This window comes from Spinacia oleracea, chromosome 4 (genome assembly GCF_020520425.1).
Source record: "Spinacia oleracea cultivar Varoflay chromosome 4, BTI_SOV_V1, whole genome shotgun sequence".
NCBI lineage: Eukaryota > Viridiplantae > Streptophyta > Magnoliopsida > Caryophyllales > Amaranthaceae > Spinacia > Spinacia oleracea.
In genome coordinates this window covers 182,518,814-182,546,420 of record NC_079490.1, presented here as the reverse complement: position 1 = coordinate 182,546,420, position 27,607 = coordinate 182,518,814, and the positions used below count along the sequence as shown (strand labels likewise).

Genomic DNA, 27,607 nt, shown 5'->3' with positions numbered 1-27,607 from the left:
AGTAATACGGATAGTTATTGATCCAAATGACACCCACGATTATTATATGTATACAATCTATCTATACTAATATCCCAAATCCCAAATCTTTAAAATACTCACAATTGAAGTACTATGCTTAAGAATAGTGCTATGAGTCACAAAATGGTGAAATTCACTATTACTAAGTTTTTTTTTTTCATTCCTTCCCTTTAGATGCTCTATGTTGCTTGTTCAAACAACCTAGGTTCAAGCCTTGTTAATTACATATTTTCCCAATTTCTTTTATTTGTTTCACTTTCTCCTTTTTTGATTTATTTTAGCTCATGCTATTCTATTAAATTGTTAAGTAAAATAAAACTCCTATGCCAATTGTTATATTAATTTTGACCCAAGACCTAAACTATACATTCTCATACCCTAAAATAGCCGAAAAAGTCGAGTTGTTTGGAAGACATGACAATAGAAATAGCCTATGATATAAATTGTATTCCATAGTTGCCGAAGAGATTTATGAAGGTAAACAAACATCTACCTATTGACCACTTAAAAAATTACGTTGTACTATCAATAATATATTTTCTGTTGTAGTATATATATACGGTGTCCAGTGTGTCCCTAATCGATCTATAAAGTAACAACATATAACCCTTATTAAGTAAGAAAAATAAAAACTTCTCTAATTAATTCACAATATATAAATAACATGGGTTACTAATTTAAGAAACTACATATTACAGTTACACAATTTCTTATTTACAAGTGGTGTACAATAAATATTGTACACCAAAGTTAAAGTTAACTTAAAATACTTAAAAGTTACCTTTATACTCCCTCCGTCCCTTAATACTTGACCTGTTTTCCTTATTGGGTCGTCCCTTAATACTTGACCTGTTTCTAAAAATGGAAATATTTAACAATATTATATTATTTCTCACTCCCCCCTTATTAACCCACTTACCCCCTACTCCATACAAAAAATAATAAAAAATTCAACTCATACTCTACCCATTTACACATTTCCTACTAACTACATTAAAATAATACCCCACTATCTATTAAACTAATAAGTCAATTCAAGTTCCTTAAACTCTGTGCCGGTCAAACCGGGTCGAGTATTAAGGGACGGAGGGAGTATATGTAAAAGTTATAAATTTTTTAGTTAATTTATTTTTTCATTTTAATAAAAAGTATTTTTCAAAATCACTAATAATGTATAAAATTAGTTATTTAACCGTTTAAAATGTTTATCTATCAACCTTTTTTTGTTATAATATAAAATTTAATCAAAACACAGTAAAAGTTACAAAAAATTATGTAAAAGTTATCTTGGTGTACAATAAATTTATTTTACACCTTATGCACACAAGATCTTTTATTACTGTTATGTACAATTTAAAACAAAACATTAATCTCATTATTTGAAATATTAATCCCTCTTACATTGGTGTTGTGAGCGTGAAACATTAATGGAAGGATGACGAACGAATTAAAACTAAATATTCATAGTTTATACCCAAAAAACTAAGGAAGTACAAGTATTTTCAAAATATAAAGCACATGGCCTAAATTATTTGGTGGGTGGAGGAAATTGCGAAGAAATGCAACTCAAAGAATTTTACTCTCACCTCCGAATAAAAGCAAGATTATCAAATAATTTTCAACCTTCCTTTAAAAAATCTAAGAGTTTATAATATTTGCAAGGTCCCACAAAAGTTTGCGTTTATTAGAAAAATAAAAGTAAAAGAGGTGGTAACAGCGGAGAACATATAAATGCAAACGTAATCCAAAGTCTCCAAGTCGGCTTTTGCAGTTTTTCTGCTTTCTTCTTCGTCTTCCCATACTCTTTCACTTTCTCTCTCTAAATCATTCTGCAAAAATTCATGCAATCCTCGATCTTTTTTTAATTCAATTAATTTAATTTAATACTCCCAATTCATTCCCAAATTTATACTTTACTTTTACTTTAATTTAATTTGATTTAATTAATTTATTTGTCACTCCAAATTTTCTCTCTCCTCTGTTTTTTCTCGTTGTGTTTGGTGGAGGTAAAAGAGAGGAAATTTATAAGAAAACCCAATGAAGATCAACTTATTCGCAACTTTATGCACCTGGATAGTATTTCCCGGTGTAATTTTTCCGGTGTCGGTTTCCGGCGGTTTTCCGACAACACTGAATCTCCACCGAGCTATCCCTTTGAACGACCGAGTTGAAGTGAGCCAACTCAGAGCTCACGACCGTGCTCGGCACGGCCGTGCGCTGCAGTCCATCAATGGAGTGGTTGATTTCCCTGTTGCCGGCACATATAATCCGTACCGTGTTGGGTAATTTGCAGTGACTTATGCTTCAAATTTACTTTCAATTTTTTTTGCTTATTATGAGAAATGTTGAATTTTGAGATTTGATTTTGTGATTTATGAATTATGATGAACTGGGGTTTTAATATTTGATGAGAATTTATCTGGGATTGTTTTAATTTATTTTGATTTCTACTTTAATTTCATTTTTTGGGTGTTTCTAAAGATAGAACCTTTTGCTTCATGTAGAAGTTTTGTTCTGTTTCATTACTTTAATCATATGATTGATCAGTTTATCTGCCCACTTTTGATTGCTTCTTCTGGTTATAATTCAGTTAATTATTAATTTGTTCCCATATTTGGTGGCTTTAATCACTTTTATTTCCATGATTTTGTTCATATAACTTAGTTGAGTTCCTTTTGCTTTTTAAAGTTTTACAGTGTATGACTTGATTTCCACCATTTTAAGTTGAAAATGTTGGTGTTTTTAGGCTATACTATACAAAGGTTCAACTAGGGTCTCCAGCACAAGAATTCAATGTGCAAATTGATACAGGAAGTGATGTTTTGTGGGTTGGTTGCTCTGGATGCACTGGTTGTCCTGGAACCACCGGGCTTCAAGTATAGTAACTCTTTTTAAATTCATCACTTGTAATCTTCTTTCTTCTTTAACATTCATTTTTCCCAACTCAAATGAAGCAAAAATTTCGAAGTAAAATACTAGAGTGAGATATGATTTACTGTTGTTGTTCTGCAATACTAATAGACCTTTTGTAGGACATTCAACTTAGTGAGTTCAACCCATCGAGCTCATCGTCTGCATCGGTGATCTCTTGTTCCGATAAACGGTGCAAGATGGGAGCTCAATACGCTGATTCACTCTGTGACAACTCCAACAACTGCGCTTACCAGTTTCAGTACGGTGATGGCAGTGGTACGCAGGGTTATTACGTAGCTGATCTGCTGCATCTAGAAACTATTGTTGGGGATACTCAATCTTCAAACAATTCAGCTAAAGTCATATTTGGGTAAGAGTCAATTGTAATTTTTGTTTGGATAAAGAAATATCGAAGCATGACATCCACTTGTTTCACTGAACTGCAAGATTTTGTTCAATCCAGTAATGAGGATTATGAATTATAGTTCAAATGTTAAATCACAGTAATAAATTGAATAATGATTGGCTAATTTTGTTTTCTAAATTTGTGGAACAGCTGTAGTATGTCTCAAACTGGGGACTTGACCAAGACAGAGAGAGCAGTGGATGGGATATTTGGTTTTGGTCAGCAGGCATTGTCTGTTGTCACACAATTGTCATCGCAAGGGATTACACCCGCAGCATTCTCACACTGCTTGAGCGGAGATGGTAATGGTGGAGGAATAATGGTTATTGGGAGTATTGTGGAACCGGGCATAGTCTACACTCCCCTTGTACCATCAATGTATGATCCTTTCTCCTGACACTGTCTATTCATTTCCCTGCATTAACTTAAAGATACAAGAAATATTTGCTGAATGATATGAGGTTTAGTAAGTTGACAGTATTACTTAATTGCAACTTCAGAATTAGTGTTAATATCTGGTGGTTGATACACTTACAAGTTAATAATTTGTGCTGGGATTCTTTACTATGTCTGCTAAAAAAATACACCAAATATAAAGAACGAATCAAATAGAAAAAACCTGTTTTTTACTCTTCTACTGAGATTCTTCTTCTATCATACTCCCCTCTCCTTTTCCTGCTTTTCTCTTTCTTGGGTAAAGAAGGTTTCAGGTCTGAGAAATTCCTATTCAGTAAGCATTTTAAGTCCTTTTCTGTGTTCATACAAATACCTCACTTCGTTTTGTACCTGCAGGCCACACTACAATTTATATCTACAGAGCATAGCTGTCAATGGCCAAAAGCTGGCAATTGATTCTTCGGTGTTCACTACATCTACCAACGCTGGTACGATAATTGATTCAGGAACAACCTTGGCTTATCTTGCTGAAGAAGCTTATGATCCTTTCGTTAGTGCAGTAAGTTTCATTTTGTACTTAACTAGACCTTTATGTTGTTTTAGGCACTTCAACAGCTAACATAATAAACTATTGACGTTTTGTGCAGATCTCAACCGTTGTTTCTCAGTCTCAGTCTGTTCGACCCTTATTGTCTAGGGGAAACACATGTTACTTGATAACATCCAGGTATTTATTTTCCTATCGTATACTCCTTCCATCAGCGATTACCAATTAATTGTCAAATTATCCTGTTCCCTTTTGGAAAAGGATATGACTTGATTTTATAAATATACCTTTATAAATGTTGAGTAACATTGGGAAACACATAAAAATGGCATACTTAATGGAAATTTAAAATCTAATCATAAAAAATAAATATTTTTATAAAAGAAAAAGTGGTATTTGTTTGGGATACACGGATTATATATTTTGTTACCAAATTATTAAATTTTCTTCACCAAAACAAAAAGCTGATCAAGTTTTCTTGTTATAAATATTTGTTGGGCTAATATACTTACTTTCTTGTGTGGTTCAGTGTGGATGATGTATTCCCTCAAGTTAACTTAAATTTTGCTGGTGGTGCGTCCATGGTTCTCAAACCACGAGATTATCTGCTGGAGCAGAACTCTATCGTAAGTTTTGTTCTCTACCTTACTTCTACCTTATAATCAGTCGTATTTTTATCTACACTGTAATAAGTCGTATTGTTCATGGACTTATACTATATACTAGCAGATACTAACTGTATAAGATACGGAGTACTCATAAAGTATCACCAAAGACCGAATAAAAGAAAACTTGTATGCATTATAGCTAGCTAACATCGCGAAATTGCTGGTAGCAGGCAGGAGCTGCAGTTTGGTGTATGGGTTTTCAGAAGATGGATGGGCAGGGGTTGACAATTTTAGGAGGTAAGCTTCTAGCAACAAATTATGGTTTTATATGCAAGTATCCCGATTTGCAAGGAACTCCCTTTTTAAGACTAGTCTTAAAATTCTGCAACTTGCCCTTCGGTTTTCTGCCTTGTCTATTTTTATAAGGATTACCATATTTCTTTCTGCAGATCTCGTTCTAAAAGATAAAGTCATTGTATATGACTTGGCTAATCAACGGATTGGATGGGTCAATTACGATTGTAAGTGGGATACTAATTTCTACCTCTTTACTTCCATCGTTTTTATTTTTATTTTTGGCATTAAATCCGAGTTGTATTCTATTCAAATGTAAGAGGTTTGAAGTTCACTTGATGTCGAACTTGTACATCGTTACTAAATCCGTAAATGTTCATTTGTTTTGTTTAGGTTCTCAATCCGTAAATGTTTCAACAAGTACCGGCTCAAATTCAAATACATATGTGAACACAGGACAGCTGAGTAACAGCATTTCATCAATGAACCCTTCTTACACAAAAATACTAATCGTCGTGTTGGTAATGCTTGCCTCTCTGATGTATATCTGACATCCAAGGGAACGGTTCAGTTGAACAGGTTCTTCTACGAATATACTAATCTCCAACTTCTTTTTTTTTTTCCACATTATATAAGTCTTGTCATTTTCATTTGTAGCAAATGGCAAGGGCTGATTTTAGCAAAGTTATAGTACATTGGATAGTTAGGTTTTCCATTTTATCGCCTTTTTTTTATTTTATTTTTATTTTTATTTTTATACCTTAGATATTGTAGGCAGTCCATTTCTATGTCATTACATAGGATGTGTTTATAGGTTTGTAAATGCTATTAATACGAATATTAGCTCAGTGAATTTGTTAATAACAATAGTACTATGTCCACAGAATTACAATTCTGATGCTGCTTCAGTACTGAATGCTTTAGTATTACTCTGATTTTTTCTTTCATTCTTGTGAAGTACAACTATGCCAGTAAAGCAGTACCTTGAAATTGATCCGGAAATTTACTTTTTCAATAAATCACGTGTCTCAAATCTTAAGAGGGTATCCAGAAAATTACTTAAGAGGAGGGATAAGGAAGTCTTTTAACTAGCAGTCATGTATATGAACTTCTGCTTCAAGATGAGCCTTTGAATCTTCCGGTGACGATTACACCAATAATTGGTTATGCGATATGATGTATTAGCCGAATGTACAAAATTCACCTTCAGACTGCCAATTAGATTATACACCCGGGTGCACAGTGCTCATTGTGCACCCCGTGTAGAGCGCAGATTCAAAATTAAATCGTACGCCCAATAGAACGTTAAGTATAAATACGTAGAACAAGGTTAAAATACGTCAGTTTTTAACAAAAAAGATAAATACGGAGTGTTGGGTTTACCCCAAATCTAGAAATCTGTTTAATGATTCTATTTTTTTTTTAAAAGGTAAATTTTAATTTCATTCTCCCTGAAAATACATTGTTTGGGCGCCCAATTGACTCCCAAAAGCCCACTTGGCTATACACAACATAAGTCTACGCCCAATAAAGGCCCATGCCTTGTTCCTACGGCCTACGGTCCAATAACAATAAATGACTAGTTGCATTTACTACAAAAACACTATAAATATGTCGTCAAAGCACATAGATCTAACAATTTATTGCCTTACCGAAGAGATTTGAAACTCGCTTATGACCCGGTCCATTTATGAACTGATCTGTTTCAGCGCAAGGAAAATTTGTTTAATCTGCAATCCGTGATCTGTTTAATACGAACCGTTTCAACCACCCATTTAATCCAAAACGTTTCAATTCATGATTCATTTAATCCAAACCGTTTAGAACATGTAACCCGTTTAAACCGAACTGTTCATGATCCGTTTAATCCAAACCATTTATAACATGTAAACAGAAGTTACTTTGGAATTATTTGTCCAATAAGATCAATCAAGATACGCTAAAACAAAATTCTGGTTAATAAATTAATTCATAACTAAAAATTCTGGAGTACATGATTCTCTTAAAATTCAAACCAATATCAAATACTTCACTACAGTAATTCAAATACCAACTTGAAACGAGGTATTACAAAAATTCTCAATTGGACCTTGGCAACCTAACTCGTGTTCAGTATCAAATACTGTAATTCAAAAGTGTCAACATCCATAACCAGAAATCACCAAACCACCTTAAACCAAAACTGTATACAATACGGGTGATTCTTAAATTCTTAAACTGCACACTCACCGGCCACAAATTCTTAAATTCTTAAAGCCAAAAAAAGGGATTAAATTTTTTACTAATATAAAAGTTAATCAAAATTAGGTTAAAGTTACAAAAAAAAGGGGTTAAAGTTATCTTTGTGTACAATAAATTTATTGTACACCTTGTTCGCACAAGACCTTTTGATCCGAGTGATAAAGTCTCAAATTTATTAAGCCAAAAAATCCGAAAATGGCAAAATTAGCTAGTATAATTAATTAGGTCTTGGGAGCTGCAGTTTTTCCTAGCAATAGAACATGACATTCCTCACGTTTTCCTTGATTTGTGGAAGGGCCTGAACCTCTGCCTCTGCTTGTTTGTCCTTGGTCAGATCTCTGGCACTATTCGATTCACTTTCAGACATGGTCATACCTTCAGCATAGTACCGAGCACGAAAGGCCAAAAGATGTGCATAATAAGCTGGGGGAACTGCCAATCAAAGTCGGTTTAACTTTACGGTTAGTGTTGTTCATGAAAACTTACAGAGAAACGACTCTTGTTTATGAAAACTTACCAACTGAGACTGAGCGTGTGCATCTAGCAAATCTGAATTATTGAAATCAAACACACAAGATCAAAAAGAGAAAGCAATAAATCTCAATTACAGTCACAGAAACTAATTACAACTATTATGTGGAGTGGAGTGGAGTGGAGTGGATACTTACGTGTAGCACAAGCTATTTGTTAGCAGCTGGAGGAGGTCTGCAGTAAAATTGTTTTCGTCGTAAAGCACATGATAGTGTGTAGGCCGGCTCGTTCCCTACACAAGTCATTCACAAAGTCTCAAACACCGCCAAATCAATGAACTAACTTTTTACAAAAACCTAAATCACTTGCCTGTATCCCTGCATGGCTGCATAGGTAGAAGTCAAACTCCGATGGATGGCAAATTTTGGTATCAACCACAGTTCCTGTCGCAAATAATTTTAATAAAAAACATCAATTAAGAGGATCAATAGAGCCAGCATTTCACAAGATTAGCATAAATATAACGAATTAACCTGGCAGAATATTGCCACTCCTGTCTGTCATTTTGTTATCAACAGGGAAAAGGCGGGTATGGTGCCTTTTCTGAACAACCACAAACGTCACACGTGGTTGATAGTTTTCTTGGATGGATTCGCATGCCTTTGAAAACAAAAAGGATTAAACAGCAGTAGATATTAAATAAACATAACAGACTGCACTTTGAAACTAACATTTCAAAATCATTTGCTGGAGCAGGTCACAGCTATATATATATTATTATTCAACTCATTTAAAAAATTAAGCTCAGCTTATCAACATGTTAAAAGACTTAATACCTGCCGTATGACATCAACCTCGTGCAGCAAAACCTGAGCAAACTGCCCTTCGCTTACTCCATCCCTGTCCAATAAATAACTTGTACTAAGAATGAGGTACACAACACAAAATTATTAAAACCACAATTGAAACAACAATTATACCTAAAGAATATAATTCTTTCAGGCTTGTGTTTATTATTTGCCTTGTAGAAAGCTATCAGTAGTTCTCTGAAAGCACAAGATATATATATCAGAAACTCACAAAAGTCAGAATACTAATTTTGGCAACTTATTGAGCAATATATACAGCTAATTCACCTAACACATGTATGCAAATCCTTTATAATTTCTACTCGATGACCCTGCGCACGAACAAGCCCTCTATACTTGGTCACCCCAGGCCAGTCCATTGAGCCAACAACCTACGATAGTCAACATCAATGCTCATAAGTTAAACTCCTTACATTCGTATAACGTGCAAAGATAACTATACAACTTTTTTAAAAGTTGTACAACAATAGAACCTTACCGCTGCAATTGAGGCACTAGAGTCTTCCCCTGGCTGAGCGTGTGTAACATCAGCGCCAAAAATTATCGTTGGTACATCAGTCAAGAGAGGTATATTCCTCTGTATTGCATCACACAAGACTGTATTGCTTCCCCCAGCCTACATTGATCATTAGCTTAGCAGCAAATAAATGTATGATTGTGCACTATAATACTCCAAATTTTATTTATAATAGTCAACATTTACCTTCACATTAATTTTCAAAGCTACATTTTCAAGATACTGCTTGCCAAGCTTACAAGCTTGCCTAGGCTGACAACATTGAGAAACTATACCGAGCTCAGTTTCACATATTCTTTTAATTTTTCCTGCATAGACGGAGTAATTCCTGTTACTGTCTACCAATAAGCACAAAGTTAAATAATATAAAGAATAGCCCAAGTGACATACCATACGATCCAGTAACATCTGGCAATATTATTAAGAGCAACTGCAACTGAACTCCCAATTCTGAAAGGGCTTTCTCAATCTGAGCAGGGTGAGCAGAGCGTATGGGAATACAAGGGTTCGGATTGAAGTTCTGGCAGAAATAGAGAGATTGAAAAAATCAACAAAATGAAACATCCACATCAGGACAGGAGTAATTTGATGCAACAAAAACATACCATTCCCTTGCTAGAACACATGGCAACGAGTTCCATGCAAAACTGCTGCACTAAACGTTGATCCATTCTTGAAAAATTCAGGCAAGCCCATTGAGCCACAGTAGCACCATTGTACATTTTCTACACATACAAAAGACCGGTAAGAAATATAAAGAATGCTGCAACCACACAAGGTTTTATAGTAGACAAACCCTTACCTTATTAATCATATTCCACTGGCCCACCCCTGGAGCAACTTCTCGCTCTGCGCCACTGTCATGATACTTAAGCTAGATAAGGGAAGAAACAACTTGTCAGATTAATAGGTGCAAGGCCTAGCTTTTTCTATACAGTATACTAAGAGTACAGAAATTGTAGATGAAAAACTAATATACCATTGGGGGAGGCAAAACTCGGGCATCAACAGTTGTAGACACTTCAGATATATTCATTCCAAATTCTTGTTTGACCATCTGATTTTCCGAGTACCTGTTTTCCTTCACCATCTTTAGGTGGGAAAAAAAGTCAACAAATATAAAGAATGATGAGTTACACAACCCAACTGCACACAAACATTCTAGACAGCAGCATGATGCTCGCTAAAAAAATTAACCTTGTTGATATTGTTTTCTCTCTCATGAGGTCGTTGGCAAGTGGCCTTTAAAAGAGCAGTAACTTGCTTCTCGTTCAACTTCTTAGGGTACTTTTGACCATGAACAATTTGGCAGACCTACAATTAAATTACCACAAAGACTAAATATCACTGAGCACAACACAAACAAAGAAAGATAACAAGTAAATGAAAAAGGAGACCTCCATAGGCAGATAGGTAGGCTTCTTAGGCTGCCCAATTTGGATGCAAGGTAAAGCTGGATGTCTAAGCTGTATATTGTACTTGTCTCTAAAGTACTGTGAAACAGACAGCTGGGTGTCATCACTTCCAAGAGAGAACCTGCAAATGCAACATCATTAAACTTGAGATTGCAAGTTACTACTACACCCAACTAGAACATATTCACACATAAAAAACAATAGCTTCCAACCTAAAACAGAACGTAATTTTTTTAAAGAGCAGCCAATATGAGTATGTAGAGACATTTTGTTTGACATGCACTAATCAATTAACATTCTTACACACGACACTGTTATTACAAGACTACAACCTTGAAGATCCTGTAAGACAATGTGAGAAGAAATGCTACAGCGACAGGAAGAAGAATACCAACAAGTCAAACAACACGACACGCATAGGCACATAGCATACAATCAAATGCAGCCAGAGAGATATCAAAACATAAATGAACAGAATTCCAAAATCATACATCACTTGGTTTGCAGGTTCACTTGATACGCCAATCACTCTGTAGCGTCTCTTGTAAGCCGAATGATTGGTTTCCACTGTGATATTTTTCAATGCCCTCTTGACCTGAAACAGACACGAAGATCCTCAATGTTAAAGTGCATGGAGTGTAGACATTCCCCTCATAGACTAAGTATCACAGTAGTACCTTCACACGATTTGCATCCGAAAGAGGCCTGGAGAGATCTCTCAAATTCAAATAATCAGCCACAAACTCGTGAACCATTTTTGACTCATAAAATGGTCGGGCAGACGCATCTATAATGGCAAAGGTCAGCACAGATTCAAATACAATAATAGATTCATAGGCCAACAAATTGTTACGACAATTTAGCCAAGAATGTACCAATATTCAGAGAGAGGCCCATCTGAGTTGGCCTAATGCTTTGATAATACCCCCTCCAGTACTCTAATCCATCAGCAAGAATCCCCGTACCCAGTGATTCCGAGAAGAAAGATCTCCCAATTAACACATACCTACAAACCACATGCAAAATTTCAGCATCTCAATTAGGAACCCAGGAATTTATTCTTAACTCTTAAAAGGATTTAAGTATAAGAAAGATTACTCTGTAGGAGGCTTAGCTGCACGAAGAACGACATCAAGTACTTGGATGGCATCTTGAGGGGACTCTGAGAAACGACCAAGAAGATACTCTTGCAGGAAATGTATATCAACCTTGCAAGCCAGTTTTATGGTTACCTGGAATTTTTGAACCTCACTGACAATCAAACACAACCAGTCAATTAAGGTTAGCTAAACATTAGTACTTCCATGAGATAGAAAACCTATGAACACAAATAGATAGAGGCACAAGATACCTCTCGGGACGGCCTCCTCTTTGCTTTACAATTTTAACAACAAAATCCTTTGATGTAAATGGCAAAGGACCTGCAGTGTAGAGGCTCTTATTGCCATCATATGCCGGAATCCTGTTCCCCAAAGACGACTCGTCATCCTGTACCAACTTATTCAATATCTTTTTGCTAAAATTCTTGGACGCTATCTCTGGACTGATCGATACCTGATCAAGAATGAAAACAGCATCATCATCCTTAAAACTATTTTTTGTTTTTTTATTCTAAAGAATTCCAAGTTGGCAACAAAGAAAAGCAACAAATCAAAGCTCACAATTCATTGCAGCTTTCATTCGTTTACTCGTAGTTAAGAATAAACAGGTTAAATCTGCATTTAAGAACAAACTACATACTTGTGAACTACCAAATTCAGAACAAACACTTCCCTCCAATTCTACATTTTGATAAAATAGCCTAAAAATATTTTATTTGTTTAATGAATTGAATTTTACCTCATATTTCCAACTTCAGCATCTTATCTCCCAAATTACATGTATACTGTTCCGTAAAACCCCAAAAGAACATAAACAACATTACTTTATCACCGTATACATATTCATATTTTATTCTTTCACTTAATTACCATGTTTATATTTTGTACTCCGTACTATACTTTACATACTTCTGACCATTCTTTTTATATTTGTCAAACTTTAAACCATTTTTATTTAATGGTGGGTAAATGGATTAGAAGAGACATGAAAACACACCAATGAATAAAAACTTTGAACACAAAAAACACCCGAAATACAGCTAAAAACAAAAAAAAAACTGAATTATATAAACAACCCCAAAATACGGAGAGAATGGTCTAAGCAAAAACAAAATGTACCATCAAAATTGTGATCCAACAACTACCATTAATTTTCACTAAAAAAAGCGATGTACTCACATTCAAATATTTATTCCTTCAAACAGAACATTCAGATATTCATCACCGAGCAAATTTACACAGCGAATGACGCAATCAATGCAAAACAACAATAAAATAGCAAAAATAATAATAAAAGAGAAATGCACCATGTAAGACAAAACTACCAAAATAACAAAACAAAACCCTAATACATTAACAGAGAGGGATGACGTCGTCAATGGAAGAACCCCAAGCAAAAAAAAAACTAAAATGGAGAATGAGGGAGAGATTACATCGTAGTGATGAAAGTCTTTGTCAGAAAGTTGGACGAGGAAGTGATTCGCTCTCACAGCACACCGCATTCCAGAAGTACCAAGTCCAGGCCGTTTTGGTAATACCAAAGGCTTGTGACTCCTTCGCGGCTGAGCCTTGGCCGCCGATGCTGAAGCCGTCAACTGAAGTTTCTTCATCTCTGAGATTAAGCTGACACCGGCAGCCGCATCCCAACTCGCCTTCGTTAAGCAACCGAAACTCGGTGGCCGTGAACCTCCACGTCCGCCACCGCCAGAGCCTCTTCCTCCAAAATCACCGCGACCACGACCTCCGTAATCTCCGGAGTAACCTCCACGACCACGTCCGCCGAAGTCGCCAGGGTGTCCACCACGCCCTCGACCTCCGTAGCCTCCTGAGTAACCTCCGTGGCCTTGACCGCCACCACGACCATCGCCTCGCCCTCCGCCGCTACTACCGCCATGGTACGACATCGCTATGAGAGGAGAGATAACAAGTGAGACTATGATCGGAGTAAAGTAGAGAAAAAAGAGAGAGGAGAGAGAAAAGTTACCAGAAAAAAAGTTATTTAAAGGATTGCTTCAATGGAGGTTGAAAACGGTGAGAGAGGAGAGAAAACAGAAGCAAAATTGGGAAGTTGAAGGGAAAATGTGGAGAAAGTGTGGAGAAGGAGAGAGAGAAGAGGACTGCTTTTATAGGACTGTTGGTCCGTTCTTGTGAAATAATAGGGGCAACGTCTCAGTATGCATAATCAGATGGGTATGGGAACAGTCCCACTTTAATTCTATATAGTATCAAATGTGTTTTTGTTTTTTGTTTTTTTTGACAGCCAAATTACAAATGTATCAAATGTGTTGATTGGACGAATTTACCCTTCTTTTGCATTTTCATTTTTTTCCAAACTACGGTCATTTTGTTCAGCTTTGTGGTTTTCTTTTCGTCTTTTAGCTATTTTGGGTAAGGGCAGTTCTAGCTTTTTGAATTCTTTGTTTTTTAAATATCTTTAATTTTTAATTGCGGTTCGGACATTCGATTAAGGAGAGATTAAAGCTATAATGACTCATTTGTATTTTCAAGGAAAATCAGGGTTAAATTGTGTTTCATGAAGTAAATGATACAGACTACTTTTATGAATTCTTCTAAACTTAAGATCGATAAGGAACTGATATCGATTTTCATTACAGAATGACACTAGTTTGAAGTCCGTGCGATGTACGGGTTTGTCGATATCTACATCTTTATCTTATTATATCACCACCGATCTAACACCCCGATAATTCTCATTTCTAAAATAACCCCTTTTAAATATAACTGTAGGGAATTATCAAAGTATTATCCGTGTGAAAACGTAACGGCTTATTCAGAATTTTGCAGCGGAAAACATAAAACTAACTTTTAGGTTCATAAATAATCTTATTACATATTAGGTCCAAAACCAATTAACTGAAATAAGGAAATACGAATAGTACGACAATTTCAAATTTAAGTTGACAAACCAAATCACTTAATAAAGCAAATATAACTACAAGCTCTCTATTCCCGATCCCAATGATGCATCATCTTCAAACCTGTAGATGGACAACACTTATTGATCCTTAGAGACTGCTCACCAAAATTGGGTCATCACAGGATCAATAAGGCATAGCCATGATCAACACACACAAACAAAGCACGTAATCAGCAAAGCTGAGTACTACATACTAAAACAATAATAATCCTAACATGATACTATTAACCATAAACAAGGGCAGACATAACATGATAATTTGACGACCATACTTGACTAGACTAGACTAGACCTACAACAATAATATTATTTTAGTTGAAATAGACAATGGACCGAGTTGACCGTCCGACAGCCTTCACTAAGGAAGACGAGGTACGGGCGCGACTCCGTAACCTCAGAGACCTGCGATATCGAGGAACATTTGAATAAAAATAGGACACGGTGATCAATCCGGTCCGAGATAAAGGCCATGGGCTACCACCATGAACCACAACTCCTGTTTGTCCGTCACTTTAGACGTGCACAGTCTAAAGCTATTGCTATTCAGTTTCACTTAACATGATTTACAAATTGAGACTCTGTTATGACTCAACAATCACATAAGGCATATAATCCACATTCGTTCACAACTGTTTTTATCTTGGAATTAAGTACGTGATCATAAAGGCATCAATCAAGACTCATTCCAATTTACCCAACCTTTCCTTTAACCATGATCAACCCTGTATATGGGTATAAAGTTTCAACTTACTAAACAAGGTCCTCGGCCCTCATAAAGTAGTGAAAAGCTAAAAAGGGAACAACAACCAATCGATCCAAACCAATCATATAGAATAATCTAGTGTTCCCAACCAACATGTTTGTATCAATCATCCATACTAACATGTTACAGTTCTCATAGTGCAAAATAAGTTCAATAAGTTTGTCCAACAGTATTAAACATGCACATTCCATATAACCAAGTTCGTCCATAATATCAACATCACCAAGTTCAACAATAATATCAACATAACCAAGTTCAACAACAAATTCAACATGGTTTCAACAATTAGCACACAATCCAAGCACGCAGGTATGTACGTACCTTGTGTAAACAAACTGATAGGCCACTTTAACACTTTCAAAAGTCGCCTAAAGAGAATTCTCCGCCTAAACAACCAACAAGTAGTCTCAATCAATTTCTAATCATTGACAACCATAATAAAGCATTCTAAATGCATCCTAAATATATTTAGAACTTTCCCCAATATCAAAACTTGAACATTTGCTTTCCTAGCATCATAATTATTGAACTAGTGATTGAAATTCAATTCGTTGAAAACTTTTGCAAACATCGTACTTTAAATTTTCAGCAATATAATTTCATTTAAAAGCTTCCCCAAGGTCAATCTACGTTCCTAGTATCTCAAAACAACCAATTCAATAATTCATACTCAACCTATCATGATTAAAAATCATAAAAACCTTGAATTTCATACTTTAAACAATCAAAATTCATATTTTAAAGTAATTTGATAATCTGAAAATTAATAACTTTATTATATAATTTGCATAATCTAAAATTTATAATTTAAATTACAAAAGTCATCACTTTAATTCAAGAAACATAATTCAAATTAATAAATCATAAATAAGCCCTAACTTATAATTCAATCAACCAAAAACTTGAAATTAATTCGTTTATAAACTCAACCAACATCTGAAAATCATGTTCAAACATAAAAATTATGAATTTAATATCAAGAACATAATTTAAATTAACAATTATAAGTAATTAAAATAATTAGTAACTTAGGGTTTAAGAAATAACCAAGAACCAAAGAGGAGGGAGGGGTTTGGCCGGCTGGTAGGTGGTGGCTCACGACGAGGCTTGACCGGCTGAGGTGGCTGGCCTGGGTCGCGGTGCAGCTGCGACAATCGAGAAAAGCCAATGAGGAAGGACGAAAACAGAGAGGGAAAGAAAGAACGAAAATAGAGGAAGAAAAGGGAACGACGAAGAAGAGGATTACCGGTGATAGATTATATTGCTGGTAAATGAGGTGTTTTTTTCTTTTTTTTAAATAGGTTATGCCTCTAATGAAAAGTTAAAGCAACTTATTAATATTTTCAACATTTAAAATTTTATGCATAAGACACTCAATAGAAAAACGGAACTTGCAGAACGTTAATTCTATAATTGGAAAACTCGAGTGAGTTATTAACCCGTGTACATGAGTAACTTCGAATTCAAAAGAACAATGTATCTTGATGTTTTTGTTTACATATTACATATTTTGTCGTCGCCTTCGCCTTTAGCAACTTCCCTCGCAACAAAGTCTCCCTCATTAGTTCAATATCATTATTATCTACACCCTGTGTGTTTATATACTACGTGATCTAGGAACTTATTATGCCAAGAACTCTAATTATTTAAAAGATAAATTTAATTAGCTTACAATATTTGTATTTATCCTTTCTTTTATATATTTTTGATATTTATCTTATAGCTCAATATGAATATATCTTATCAAATTAGTATTATATTATAAATTAATATAGGATAATCTTGGGTTTAATGGTGATGGGACTCTATTATATTATTGCTTTGAAGATGATTAGATAGCATATAAACGGATGAATTAGAATTTGAGTGCAATTTATAATGTGCATGTTAGGCAATAATATATATTTTAAAAAATGTCTAATGTGCTAATGACAATAAGGAGTACATAACTATTAATCCTTGTTGCTAATCTTTCATCAACATAACTATTAATCCTTGTTGCTAATCTTTCATCAACATACTTCCTCCGTCTTTTAATACTCGCAACGTTTGTTAGTTTCACGCATGACAATGCACAACTTTGATCATTTATATCCTAAATTCTCTTTATGCAAAAATTATAAAAAGTTGATATTTTTAAAATACACATTGAGACGAATATAACAAGATCCCACATGACTATGTTTTATTTTATATAAAAAGCACTAAGAATAGTCAAAGTAGATTATATGAATAGTGGCAAAAGTCCAAACGTTGCGAGTATTAAAAGACGGAGGAAGTATGTCTTATACTGTTGTAGACATGATAGCATCACACATGGCTCGCATATGCTACCAATACGATACGCATCATTGTAGCATTGCATATTCATTACTTTGAAAATCTAAGTGGCGAGAGCATTATACAATCAAACTCAAATGAGTTCGTACACCTCTTGGTAATTGTTACCAATAAAGTAACATGTTTTCACAGTTAAGCATGAAGTACACAGATGACAGATCCAGGTTCAAGTGACAAAAGATGATGGCAAACTCGAACTCAAAATGGTCGGCTATGTATTCATCAAAGCGGGATGTTCAAATTAATTGTTGATTACTTTTGGACGGCTCCGCAGGGGCGGGGCAAAGATATCGGAGGTATTGTGCGATTTCACAAAATGAGGCCTTTTTCACGATACAAACATTACTTCTTCTTTTTCGAGGGAATATGATACAAACATCTCTTTGAAGTTATTTAACTCAAATTAATAAAGGATCAATTTTATTTTCATTGGTATTTCTTTTGTGGTGTACGTTACTTGCATTTAAAAATCCATTTTCTCTATTGACATATTTTTTTTTTTCGTACTTGTATTTAAAAATATTCATCAATGTTAATAGTACAATAGGCTCTGTTCTCTTCACCTTATTTTCACTTATTTCAGGTCTGATAAGATAAGATAAGATAAAATAAAGGCCGATAAGATAAAATAAGATAAGTTCAGGGTCAATAAGATAAGATAAAATAAGATCAGAGCCAATAAGATAAGATAAGGTGAGGTAAATATTACATAAGGTAATACTATAAGTTTCAATAAGATAAGATAAGATAAGGGTCAATAAGTTCAGATAAGATAAGTTCGGGGCCAATAAGATAAGATAAGTGAAATTCAGGTGAAGAGAACACTACCTAAGTCAAACACACAGAAATTGAATAAATTATTTGAAAGAGTGAAATAAAATAAAATAGAAAAATTAAAATAGAAAAAACACTTTAAAATTTGAAATTTATATTATTAGAAAGAGACTATGAATTTATTGGTATGGAGACTTGAATCTACAACCCTTTTAAAAGCAAGAACCTCTTCTTTGGAACAGTAGAATTCTCTTATGAACAGTGTATTTAGCACATTTACCAATTTACCCTCTTACCTTTTCTTCTCCAGTCCAACCTGCATTCACCAGCCTAGAAATCACTAACCCCTCTCTTCTTCAGTATCCTCCTCTCTCCTTTCAAGAAACCTGGACTCCGGCCTCCATCGCGCCACCTCTTGTGGCCGAATTCTCCCGCCCCTCTCTTCTTTCATTCTCCTCCTCTCTCTTCAAGAACCATGAAATCCAGCCTTCATCGCGCCCTCTCTTGTGGCCGAGCAGAACAGAGGGAGAAAAAGAGGGAGGCGGCGGCGGTGGGAACTACTGTTGGAACTGGCGGTGGTGGCGTCGGCGAGGCAGAGGCGACAGGGAAAAAAAAATCTCTCTCCTCTCATTTGTTTTAGGTTTTATTTTCCGTCGTTTTTAGGTAAGCTCTTGAGCTCCGAGTTGTTAATCCTTCATTTTTTCGTCTTTTATTCCAATTTTGGTTTAATCTGTTGGTGTTTTCTTCGCTAATTTTTTTTTGGTATATGTTGTTTTGAACATTTTGGTACGAGTATAATTTATCGGTGACCTTTTGGCGTGAGTTTGATTGGTATTTTTGTTTGCAATTGGTTTGATTTACTTATTGTCATTTTTATGTTGGTGAATTGATGATGTTGATCTTTCAGCTGTCGAGCATCTCCATAATGGTCTTCTCTCGAATTATGGGTAAATTTATTTGCCATTTTGCTTATTTATTGCTTAATTTTAGTCTTTTTAACCTAATTCTTGAAATATCAGCAACTGACGTTGTAAAGTGCTAATCAATAATCACTTTTAGAAGATCTGCTCTTGTTGAGCTCGATACCAAGTCCAGTCTTTCGAATTTTAGGGATTTCTGTATGCCAATTTGGGTTATCAAATTAGACCAGATCGTTGTATATTACAAAAACAGTAAGGTACTAATTTGGTCCAGTTATTTTTGGGTGGTAGAAAAAATTTCTAATCTTGTCTGGAAGAAAGATGAACAAACATTTCTTGTGTTTTCCGCTGCCTCAGTCTATATTAGCAGATTATCGTCTACGTCGTCTTCACTAGAACAACAAAAAAATGAGCAAAGAGTAACTACAGAGATTGTTCGGAGTATTGGGGTTCAAGAGGGTAGTTTGTGTTTTGATGAAAGAGGGCTGAAACTCTCAGTATCGAGTATCATAGTATTAAACGAGTTATTGTGCGGAAATCCCACATCATTTGTAGACAATGTAGAGTCACGAGGGATGAGTTGGTCATGTTTAAGGATTTTAAAGCTTTCCTGGAAAAGAAATGTATGCATTTTGGAGATATTTTCTTAAAGATTTGGGAATCACTAGGGACCCGTGGTTATTTTCACTTTTTGTTCAGATGTTGGTTACTATAATCTGCGACTGCTTTCTTCGGCTCTTCCTGCCAAATTTTCCTGTTTAAAACGAGGTATCACTGCCTATTCTTAGACATAAAAGTAAGCTGGACTTCTATGAGTTACTTTTGTTACCATTTTTATTTTTTCTCGTCCTGTGTCCGATTTTCACGTTGTTACGTTTACAATCTACATTAAAACCCAATGTTGGACGTTACATATGCACAATGTTAGACTGGTTATTCCTTTCCCTCCGTTCCCCGTCTCTCCCCTCATACCTCGCCGGTTGAGGCAGCCTTGTTTCATTAATGTCAACTCCATATTTGGAGGTGTGTTAGGAGTATGGTATAGGAGCTTGACGGTAGAAGGTGATTGTCTTCGAGATTGTAGGTTGATGATTGATTTATTTTTATGACCAGTTAGTGAAATTTCAATTGTCTGATTTCAAGAGAAGATTTGAACAGAGGATATCAAAGTAATTTGTTTACCTGGCTAACTGAGATTTTTCTTTTCTAGCAACGTCAATAAAAATCCTTCTTATGGTTTCTGAACAAAGAACCGAAGATGCTCCATCTTTTTTTTAAAAAAAAGCAAATGATTTCAAGCTTACTTTATCACAATAGGCTAATACGCAGTGATCAAGATATCCTTGTCAACTTCCACAAGACGCAAATTGGCCAAATATACCTATATAGGCCATACAATGAGTCAAGTAAAAAAATGTATATTCTGTAGATGTGTGCTTACATTAGATGAATTTGGTTTACTTCTTTTGTGTTTAATTTGATGTTTTACTATGTTTTATTCTTCAAATTATGGCAGCCAAGTTTGAGAAAACCTTCATTCTATCATTTGCAAGTATAGTTCGATATGCTGCAGCCTGCTAATGCTGAGGAAGTGGGTTTCATCAAGGTATTATCCCCTCAATTTCTGTTCAATTAAATTTTTTTTATTGTTTATTGGCTTGATTTTTCCTGTTAAATTCAGTTTACTGACCTTGTATTAACATCTCGGATACTGTTTCACTTGTGCTTAACTCAACTTGATTAGTGATCAATGTTTAAATCAGTGAGGAAATGATGTAAATTTCTCTTCAATTTTGATAGCAGATTAACTGTTATATATATATATATATATGATTAGTGATCAATGTTTAAATTAGTGAGAAATTGATTGGATTTGGAATCAGAATTTCGTGATTAGTAGAAAGCTAGCTGAATGAACACCCTAGGTTGATTGACTTATGCAAGAAGGTTGTGTAAGCTAGCTGAATGAGTTTTGTTTCATTTCCATGTAACAATGGGTTCTTGATCTTTTTATTACTCTTCTTCAACCTCTATCTAATGACGGATACTAGAACCAGTCTAACTCTCACTCCAGAAGAGCGCACAAGCTTAATCGCGATGCTCACCGAATTCGTGGATGTCTTTGCTTGGTCATACAAGGACATGCCAGAAATCGATAGGGACATAGCGGAACATTCCGTTAAACCCAGAAATGAAGCCTGTAAAATAAAAGCTAAGACAGATTAAACCATACGAGTTTTAATTCACAATTGTTTTGTTTTTACAGTTAGTCTTTCTTGGTGGTTGATGCTTTTGCTTGATCTTCCATGGGTTTAGAACTTCAGATTACACATGATTGTGGGCAGTAAACTATCCATTTAGTTCCTTATTGGTAAAGAAGCTATTTCCAATGAGCTGAAAAGGTGTTTCAATCTTTCTGGATTTAAATAAGATGAAGTATACTTGTACTCCCTATATGTTTTTCACATATTATTTAGGATTAGGTCTTTCTTGGTGGCTGATGCTTTTGCTTGATCTTTCATGGGTTTAGAACTTCAGATTATACATGATTGTGGGCAGTAAACTATCCTTTTAGTTCCTTATTGGTAAAGAAGCTAATTCCAATGAACTGAAAAGGTGTTTCAATCTTTCTGGATTTAAATAAGATGAAGTCTACCTGTATTCCCTATATATTTTTGACATGTTATTTAGGATTAGGTCTATTCATACACCACATATTTTTCCTAAAGCTGAATTTAGCAACTGAATTCTTTAAGTTCAGTCTGATTTGCTGGTCTGGTTTCTTTCAGTTCAGTCTGATTTGCTGGTCTGGTTTCTTTCAGTTCAGTCTGATTTGCTGCATTACTCCATATTCTTGAATTGGGAACTTGGGAATTAAATGCTATAGTGTTTGAGTGCCTCGGCTAATAAACTAGATAAGCTCAAGACACAAGCATCAGACTATGCAGCTTTCATCATGAACGAGCTTCATCCTCAACGCCTAGGATATTAAAACGTGTGCATTTTACTGAAACTTTTCATTCCGACCTTTCGTTTACTGAAACTATTATCTTCTGCTAATTACCATGATATTATTCAGTTTAGGGAACTTGAAACATTATTTTCTCGGGGAATGAAGACTAAAGTCAACAACGAAGCCCATGTGGAGATGATTCCTGATAAATCAGTTTGGAAAGTGGTATCTAGGACAGCAGAATATTTTTAGGTGTCTAACATCATGCCTTATGCTAGTGATTATTTATAATCTATTGATTGTTCATGGATACGTCTTTCTCCTCTCTTACAAGCAGAGGCGTATTAACAAGTGTTACATGAAATCAATTTGTATATGGCTCGAGCTGATATCAATATCATTCGAGTTGTAATAATGAATGCAGACATGGATGCATTTCGCCTTTTAGTACTGTTTTTTCTACTGAAACTATCTAGGGACAGTGGTTATTATGATAGTATCATGGATTCATGTTATTCATGGTGTATTACTCGCAAATGGTAGAGCTGCATGAATGTCTCAATGCTACTATATGACCTCTCTTTATAAAAGGCTTTACTACTATATATATTATTACTAATTAGATCCCTCAGTGTTATATTGTTGCTGCTTCGTTCATGCTTTACTATTATTATATTATTAATAATTCGATCTCAAAATGTTAAAAATTTAAAATGTTTTTAAGTTAATGTACATTTAAATTCATTATACGAGTAAAACTAATAGTAATAATAATTATTCAACCCTGTTGGGCTGTTGGTTCAATCCGAACCCGTAAAAAGGCATATAATATTAAAAAAATGCGTAATAAAAAAAGGCGTGATAAAAGTTCTCAACCCGTTGGGTCAATCCGAACCCGAACACTCTGGGTCTTGAACAAGCTTTTGTCAACCCGAAACTGACTGACCCGATAGAATCCGAACCCGAAGTTGACTGACACTAACCCGACCCGTTTGACAGGTCTAATCATAGTGGTATTTCCAGGATTGATATAGAGTGAACTAAAATTCTACAACTTTGTTTACAAAATCTATACAGTATGTACTTCGTATTTAAACTGGACCAGGAAGTACGTTTCAGTTCGTAAAATGCAAAGTAGGCCTCAGTGTTATGGGTGGAAATGAAAAGTTAAAACCCTCAACTTGTTGGGATTATGTTTAGCTTAAACTACACAAGATTAAATGTACTTGGAGGTTGTTACGATTTTTGGGGAAAATATTTGTTTTTGATGAGCTCCTTTTTCCCAATTGCAGGATAGATATTTTCCTGCAAAAAAAATAATAATTAAAAATTACAGGAAATCTTTAAGGAGCTAGGTTTTGAGGCAAATTTGGGAATGGAAGGCAAATTTGTAGAGACAGAGAGGTTGAAGAAAAGGATAGAAAGAAGGGTGAAGATGGTAAGGTTGGTTCGCAATTGGTATGTAATTCGTACGAAAGAGTATTAACTAAACCTTTGTTTTGGATAAGAGTATTAGGAAAATGTTGGGCATTTACTATAATTCTTACGCAATGTGAGACCATGGTTCCTATTATTTCAGAAGAAGATTTGCTAAAGATATCATTTAGCTATGTATTTTCTTCAGTATAAATTATCATGTGCATACTACATTTGACCTTGAGGGACTCTTGCATGTTGGATATCGTAGTCAATATCAACCAAAGCATCTGGTGCACCAACAACTAACCTTTACAGATTCTACTATTTTACATGAAATATCATGAAGAAGCTGAAGATATCCACCTAAGCGCAGGATTAAGTGGTGTACTTGTCCGTGATGCGATAGGATTAAGTGGGTTAATGCTTTCTTATTCTGTACTTGCTACCATGATCAGGTTTCTCAGATGGAGATGTTACATAAGTTTAAAGCTGGGACATACCATGCCCTTATCGCCAAAGATCTTGCATCATAATTTAGCAGTCCTTTAATTAATAAACGTTGAATACGCTTCATTTTTGTATCTCACTTTATAATCGTCAACTATAACAGATGTAGTTTCATTAGCTTATGTGCGGTATGAGCTCCGTGCTAAATTCTAGATTCTGTGGGAATAAGAACAAGCCAGTTTTGATTGGGAACTACAAATCACAGCAACAAAATACATCTCCTGTCCTTATTTTTTATCGTGTTTGATTTAGGAGGCAAACATTTATAGTTTTGTTCGGTGGGCATCCTAGTTTTAGAAATATTGGAAGTCAAGAATTTTGGGAGCAAAGAATGAGGAATTTGTTGAAAAAGGGAAGAAAAGTAAGCTAGTCATGGAGTAAATCTGTAAAAAGTAAAATAAATCAGGAAAAAAGGAGAGAAAAGTCGTAGAAATGGGCCCAGCCTAATGGGTCTTGACAACTAAATTTTCAAAAGCTAAAAAAATAAAGCACTAACGGGGATTGAACCCGCACCTTTGCTGCAATTGATTTAATCTTATCCACTGAGCCAAGAAAGACTCTTTGTAGGGTTTAGGCGACATAATTATTAAACATCTAATGGGGGGCCCTTTTGACAGGGGGGCCCTGTACGGTCGCCCCGCTCGCACCCCCTCTTCGCCGCCCCTGCGGCTCCGCATCAACAACATTGAGTGAAAGACGACCTTCTGAAAAGGAGTCCATGTTCCCTGCAAAAATATCACAAAGCCAACAAAGAAGGGGTCGATAAATTGATTTATTGTTAATTAGTCGTCTTCTCCCTAGAAGCTGGGTGATTCCTTCGTGTCTTCGAATAGTACAACAAGGTGTTTCTCAAGGAGAGCTCTAATTTTCCTTCCATTAGTTGCACTTGCTCAGGAAGAATTGTACTCGGTACAAAGTAATCATTAACCATTAACCAAGGCCGTATACATATACTCCGTATAAGATTAAAAATAAAAATGAAAAAAAACAACCAACAATACCACAACTCTTTAATTATCTTCTAACTAGTGTGTGGCCCGGGCGATGCCCTGGTTGTTACATTGAATAACTGAAGTTTTAGATTTTTCTTGAGCTCAATATTTGACCAAAATACTTATCTTCTATAAAATGAAAAATATCCGGTAAGTTCATCAACTACACAGACACGCTAAGTCATTTATCATGGAAAGTAAGTTTTCAATCATATCATCTTACAATTTGTATAATTTGTTTTCTCGTGGAATTAAGTGAGTCAAATTAATAAACACCAAATTAGATATATATACAGCTATGTAAGACATTCCTATAGTTGATTCTTATGAGACTTATGACATCGTGTTTCTTCATGATTGTCATAATGCTTTAATTTTTTTTCTTTTCAAAATAGTCCATAGAAATTAAAAAGTCACATAAATTTATTTGTTTTAGGAAAAATTCTATAAAGGTCGTCGACCTCCGACAACTAAAAAACCTTAGATAAATATATACCGTTAGATTATGTTGATTAGATCCTAGCCATCCATCATTTTTTTTATTAAGTCTTGTTTGGTTACAAAGTTAAGGGGTATTTAATTTATTTTTAAAAAACCGAAATTAATCTTAATGACATCATCGCCGGTCACTACGCTCACCGCCGGCAACCACCACCCGGCAAACACCATCACCGCCGGCCACCATTACCGCCGGCCACCACCATCAACGCCGACCACCATTACCGCCGGCCACCATCACTGCCGGCCACCACCATCAACGCCGGGCACCATTACCGCTGGCCACCATCACTGTCGGCCACCACCATCAACGCCGGCCACCATCACTATTAACCCGTGCATCGCACGGGCTTAATTCTAGTTCATATATATAATGTTCTTTAATTTCCTTTTATATTATCACAAAATACTTTAATATTCTATCAAAATTCGTGTCAAATGATTATTTTAACCAATTAAATTCACTGGGTCATTTATTTTTTCACGCTTTTCTATTGGGATATTAAATTTTTTTCTCATTTTGTGAAGATTAGAATTTTGATAAAAGTGGAAACATTATAAATAAACGTACTTTCTCTTATGTTTTTTTATAAAAATAAAGGAATCTCAATGCACATTAAAGTCGTTAAAAAGCGTGTAAAATACCAAACGTAAAGGAAAAAAAAGAGACGGAGGGATTACTTAGTAAAAAAATAATAAAAGATGAATTCAATAGGAATCAACTAACGGTAAAAGATAATACTCCCTCTGTCCCTGAATAGTTGTTACACTCTCATGGGCACACAGTTTAATGCGATAAGTAGTAGTGTGGTTATCAATTATTATTTTATTGAAAAAAGTTGATGTGATAGGAGTTAGTGAGGTATTTTTTTAATTCAATGAGAGAGAGTGTGGGGACAAAAACAAATTTAGTTGATTGCCTCAATAGTTGGCATTGTGAGCCCAGTCGGAACACTGCTCGAGGAAGGAACCCCATATGATTTCAAGGATTTAGACATCGTGTGACTCGGTGGAGTTTGTGAGTCTTGAACCCCTGACTGCTTCTTGTTTTGTTGTTTCTTTTTGAGTTGTCGAAGAGTCTTACCAAGATCGGGATCGGGTGGAACTAAGGTACCCGTTCTAGCAGACCTGGGCATAAACAACAGACAAGAAAACGCAGTGAAATTTGCCTCAATTGGAACTAAAAGTTCCAATGAGACGATGGAAACAATTCAAATAATCAAACTAAAACTAATAGAATCTAGCCGTCTCCCCGGCAACGGCGCCAAAAACTTGATGAGTTAAAAAGTGATACCGCAAGTGCACGGTGTCTGTTGTTAGCAGATACTTAGCAAATACGGGTCGATCCCACAGGGAGACAAGTTCTATTAGTTTTTGCCCAATTATACGAACTATTTCAATAACGAAAGTTGAGTTTGAGTATTAACTACTAAAGCTAAAACAATAATAAAAATGCGTAATTTATCAATGAATTAAAGGTCTAGGGCGTCTGTTCGGTTCACCATGCTTATACCAATCCAATAACACAATTCAATTCGACAACGAATAAACTAGGCCGAGTAATTAAAGTACATGTTAATCCTACAGTCGGGTCTTAACACTTTCAATCCAACATATGCAGTACGGTCGCTAACATAATCAGAATTGCCAATTGTACTAAGCCTCTAAAAATACGATCTTTCGATTCTAATTCCTATTAGCTAGA

The 27,607-nt window shown here is 35.2% G+C and overlaps 2 protein-coding genes and 1 long non-coding RNA gene across 8 annotated transcripts; 2 read left to right on the top strand and 1 right to left on the bottom strand.

Moving 5' to 3' along the window:
- Positions 1-1,771: 1,771 nt before the first annotated feature.
- On the top strand, positions 1,772-6,130 carry LOC110783709 (aspartic proteinase 36). Of its 2 annotated transcripts, none has more exons than XM_021988054.2 (10): positions 1,772-2,303; positions 2,768-2,897; positions 3,054-3,304; positions 3,491-3,718; positions 4,133-4,295; positions 4,384-4,463; positions 4,813-4,909; positions 5,119-5,188; positions 5,341-5,412; positions 5,579-6,130. In XM_021988054.2, the coding sequence occupies exons 1-10, from the start codon at positions 2,059-2,061 to the stop codon at positions 5,734-5,736; spliced, it is 1,494 nt and encodes a 497-aa protein (XP_021843746.1). In that variant the 5' UTR covers positions 1,772-2,058; the 3' UTR covers positions 5,737-6,130. The 2 variants fall into 2 exon arrangements, with proteins under 2 accessions (XP_021843746.1, XP_021843747.1); XM_021988055.2 differs by having other exon boundaries at positions 1,773-2,303; positions 5,122-5,188.
- Positions 6,131-7,450: 1,320 nt separating this feature from the next.
- On the bottom strand, positions 7,451-13,976 carry LOC110783708 (protein argonaute 5). 2 transcript variants are annotated; one of them, XM_021988052.2, is made up of 23 exons: positions 13,783-13,976; positions 13,232-13,704; positions 12,050-12,252; positions 11,797-11,949; positions 11,574-11,704; positions 11,376-11,485; positions 11,190-11,293; positions 10,681-10,819; positions 10,481-10,597; positions 10,263-10,373; positions 10,086-10,157; positions 9,889-10,008; positions 9,674-9,803; positions 9,470-9,591; positions 9,245-9,382; positions 9,034-9,137; positions 8,878-8,943; positions 8,734-8,797; positions 8,431-8,557; positions 8,267-8,340; positions 8,095-8,189; positions 7,944-7,975; positions 7,451-7,858 (listed from the first exon to the last, which is right to left on the bottom strand). In XM_021988052.2, the coding sequence occupies exons 2-23, from the start codon at positions 13,700-13,702 to the stop codon at positions 7,674-7,676; spliced, it is 2,868 nt and encodes a 955-aa protein (XP_021843744.2). In that variant the 5' UTR covers positions 13,703-13,704; positions 13,783-13,976; the 3' UTR covers positions 7,451-7,673. The 2 variants fall into 2 exon arrangements, with proteins under 2 accessions (XP_021843744.2, XP_021843745.2); XM_021988053.2 differs by having other exon boundaries at positions 13,232-13,953.
- Positions 13,977-18,864: 4,888 nt separating this feature from the next.
- On the top strand, positions 18,865-23,001 carry LOC110783707 (uncharacterized). Of its 4 annotated transcripts, none has more exons than XR_008932551.1 (5): positions 18,865-19,276; positions 19,521-19,560; positions 21,050-21,139; positions 22,328-22,528; positions 22,613-23,001. It is a non-coding gene; the product is annotated as an uncharacterized lncRNA (long non-coding RNA). The 4 variants fall into 4 exon arrangements; XR_008932550.1 differs by having other exon boundaries at positions 22,323-22,528; XR_002532138.2 differs by having other exon boundaries at positions 18,867-19,276; positions 22,361-22,528.
- The last annotated feature ends 4,606 nt before the right edge of the window (positions 23,002-27,607 follow it).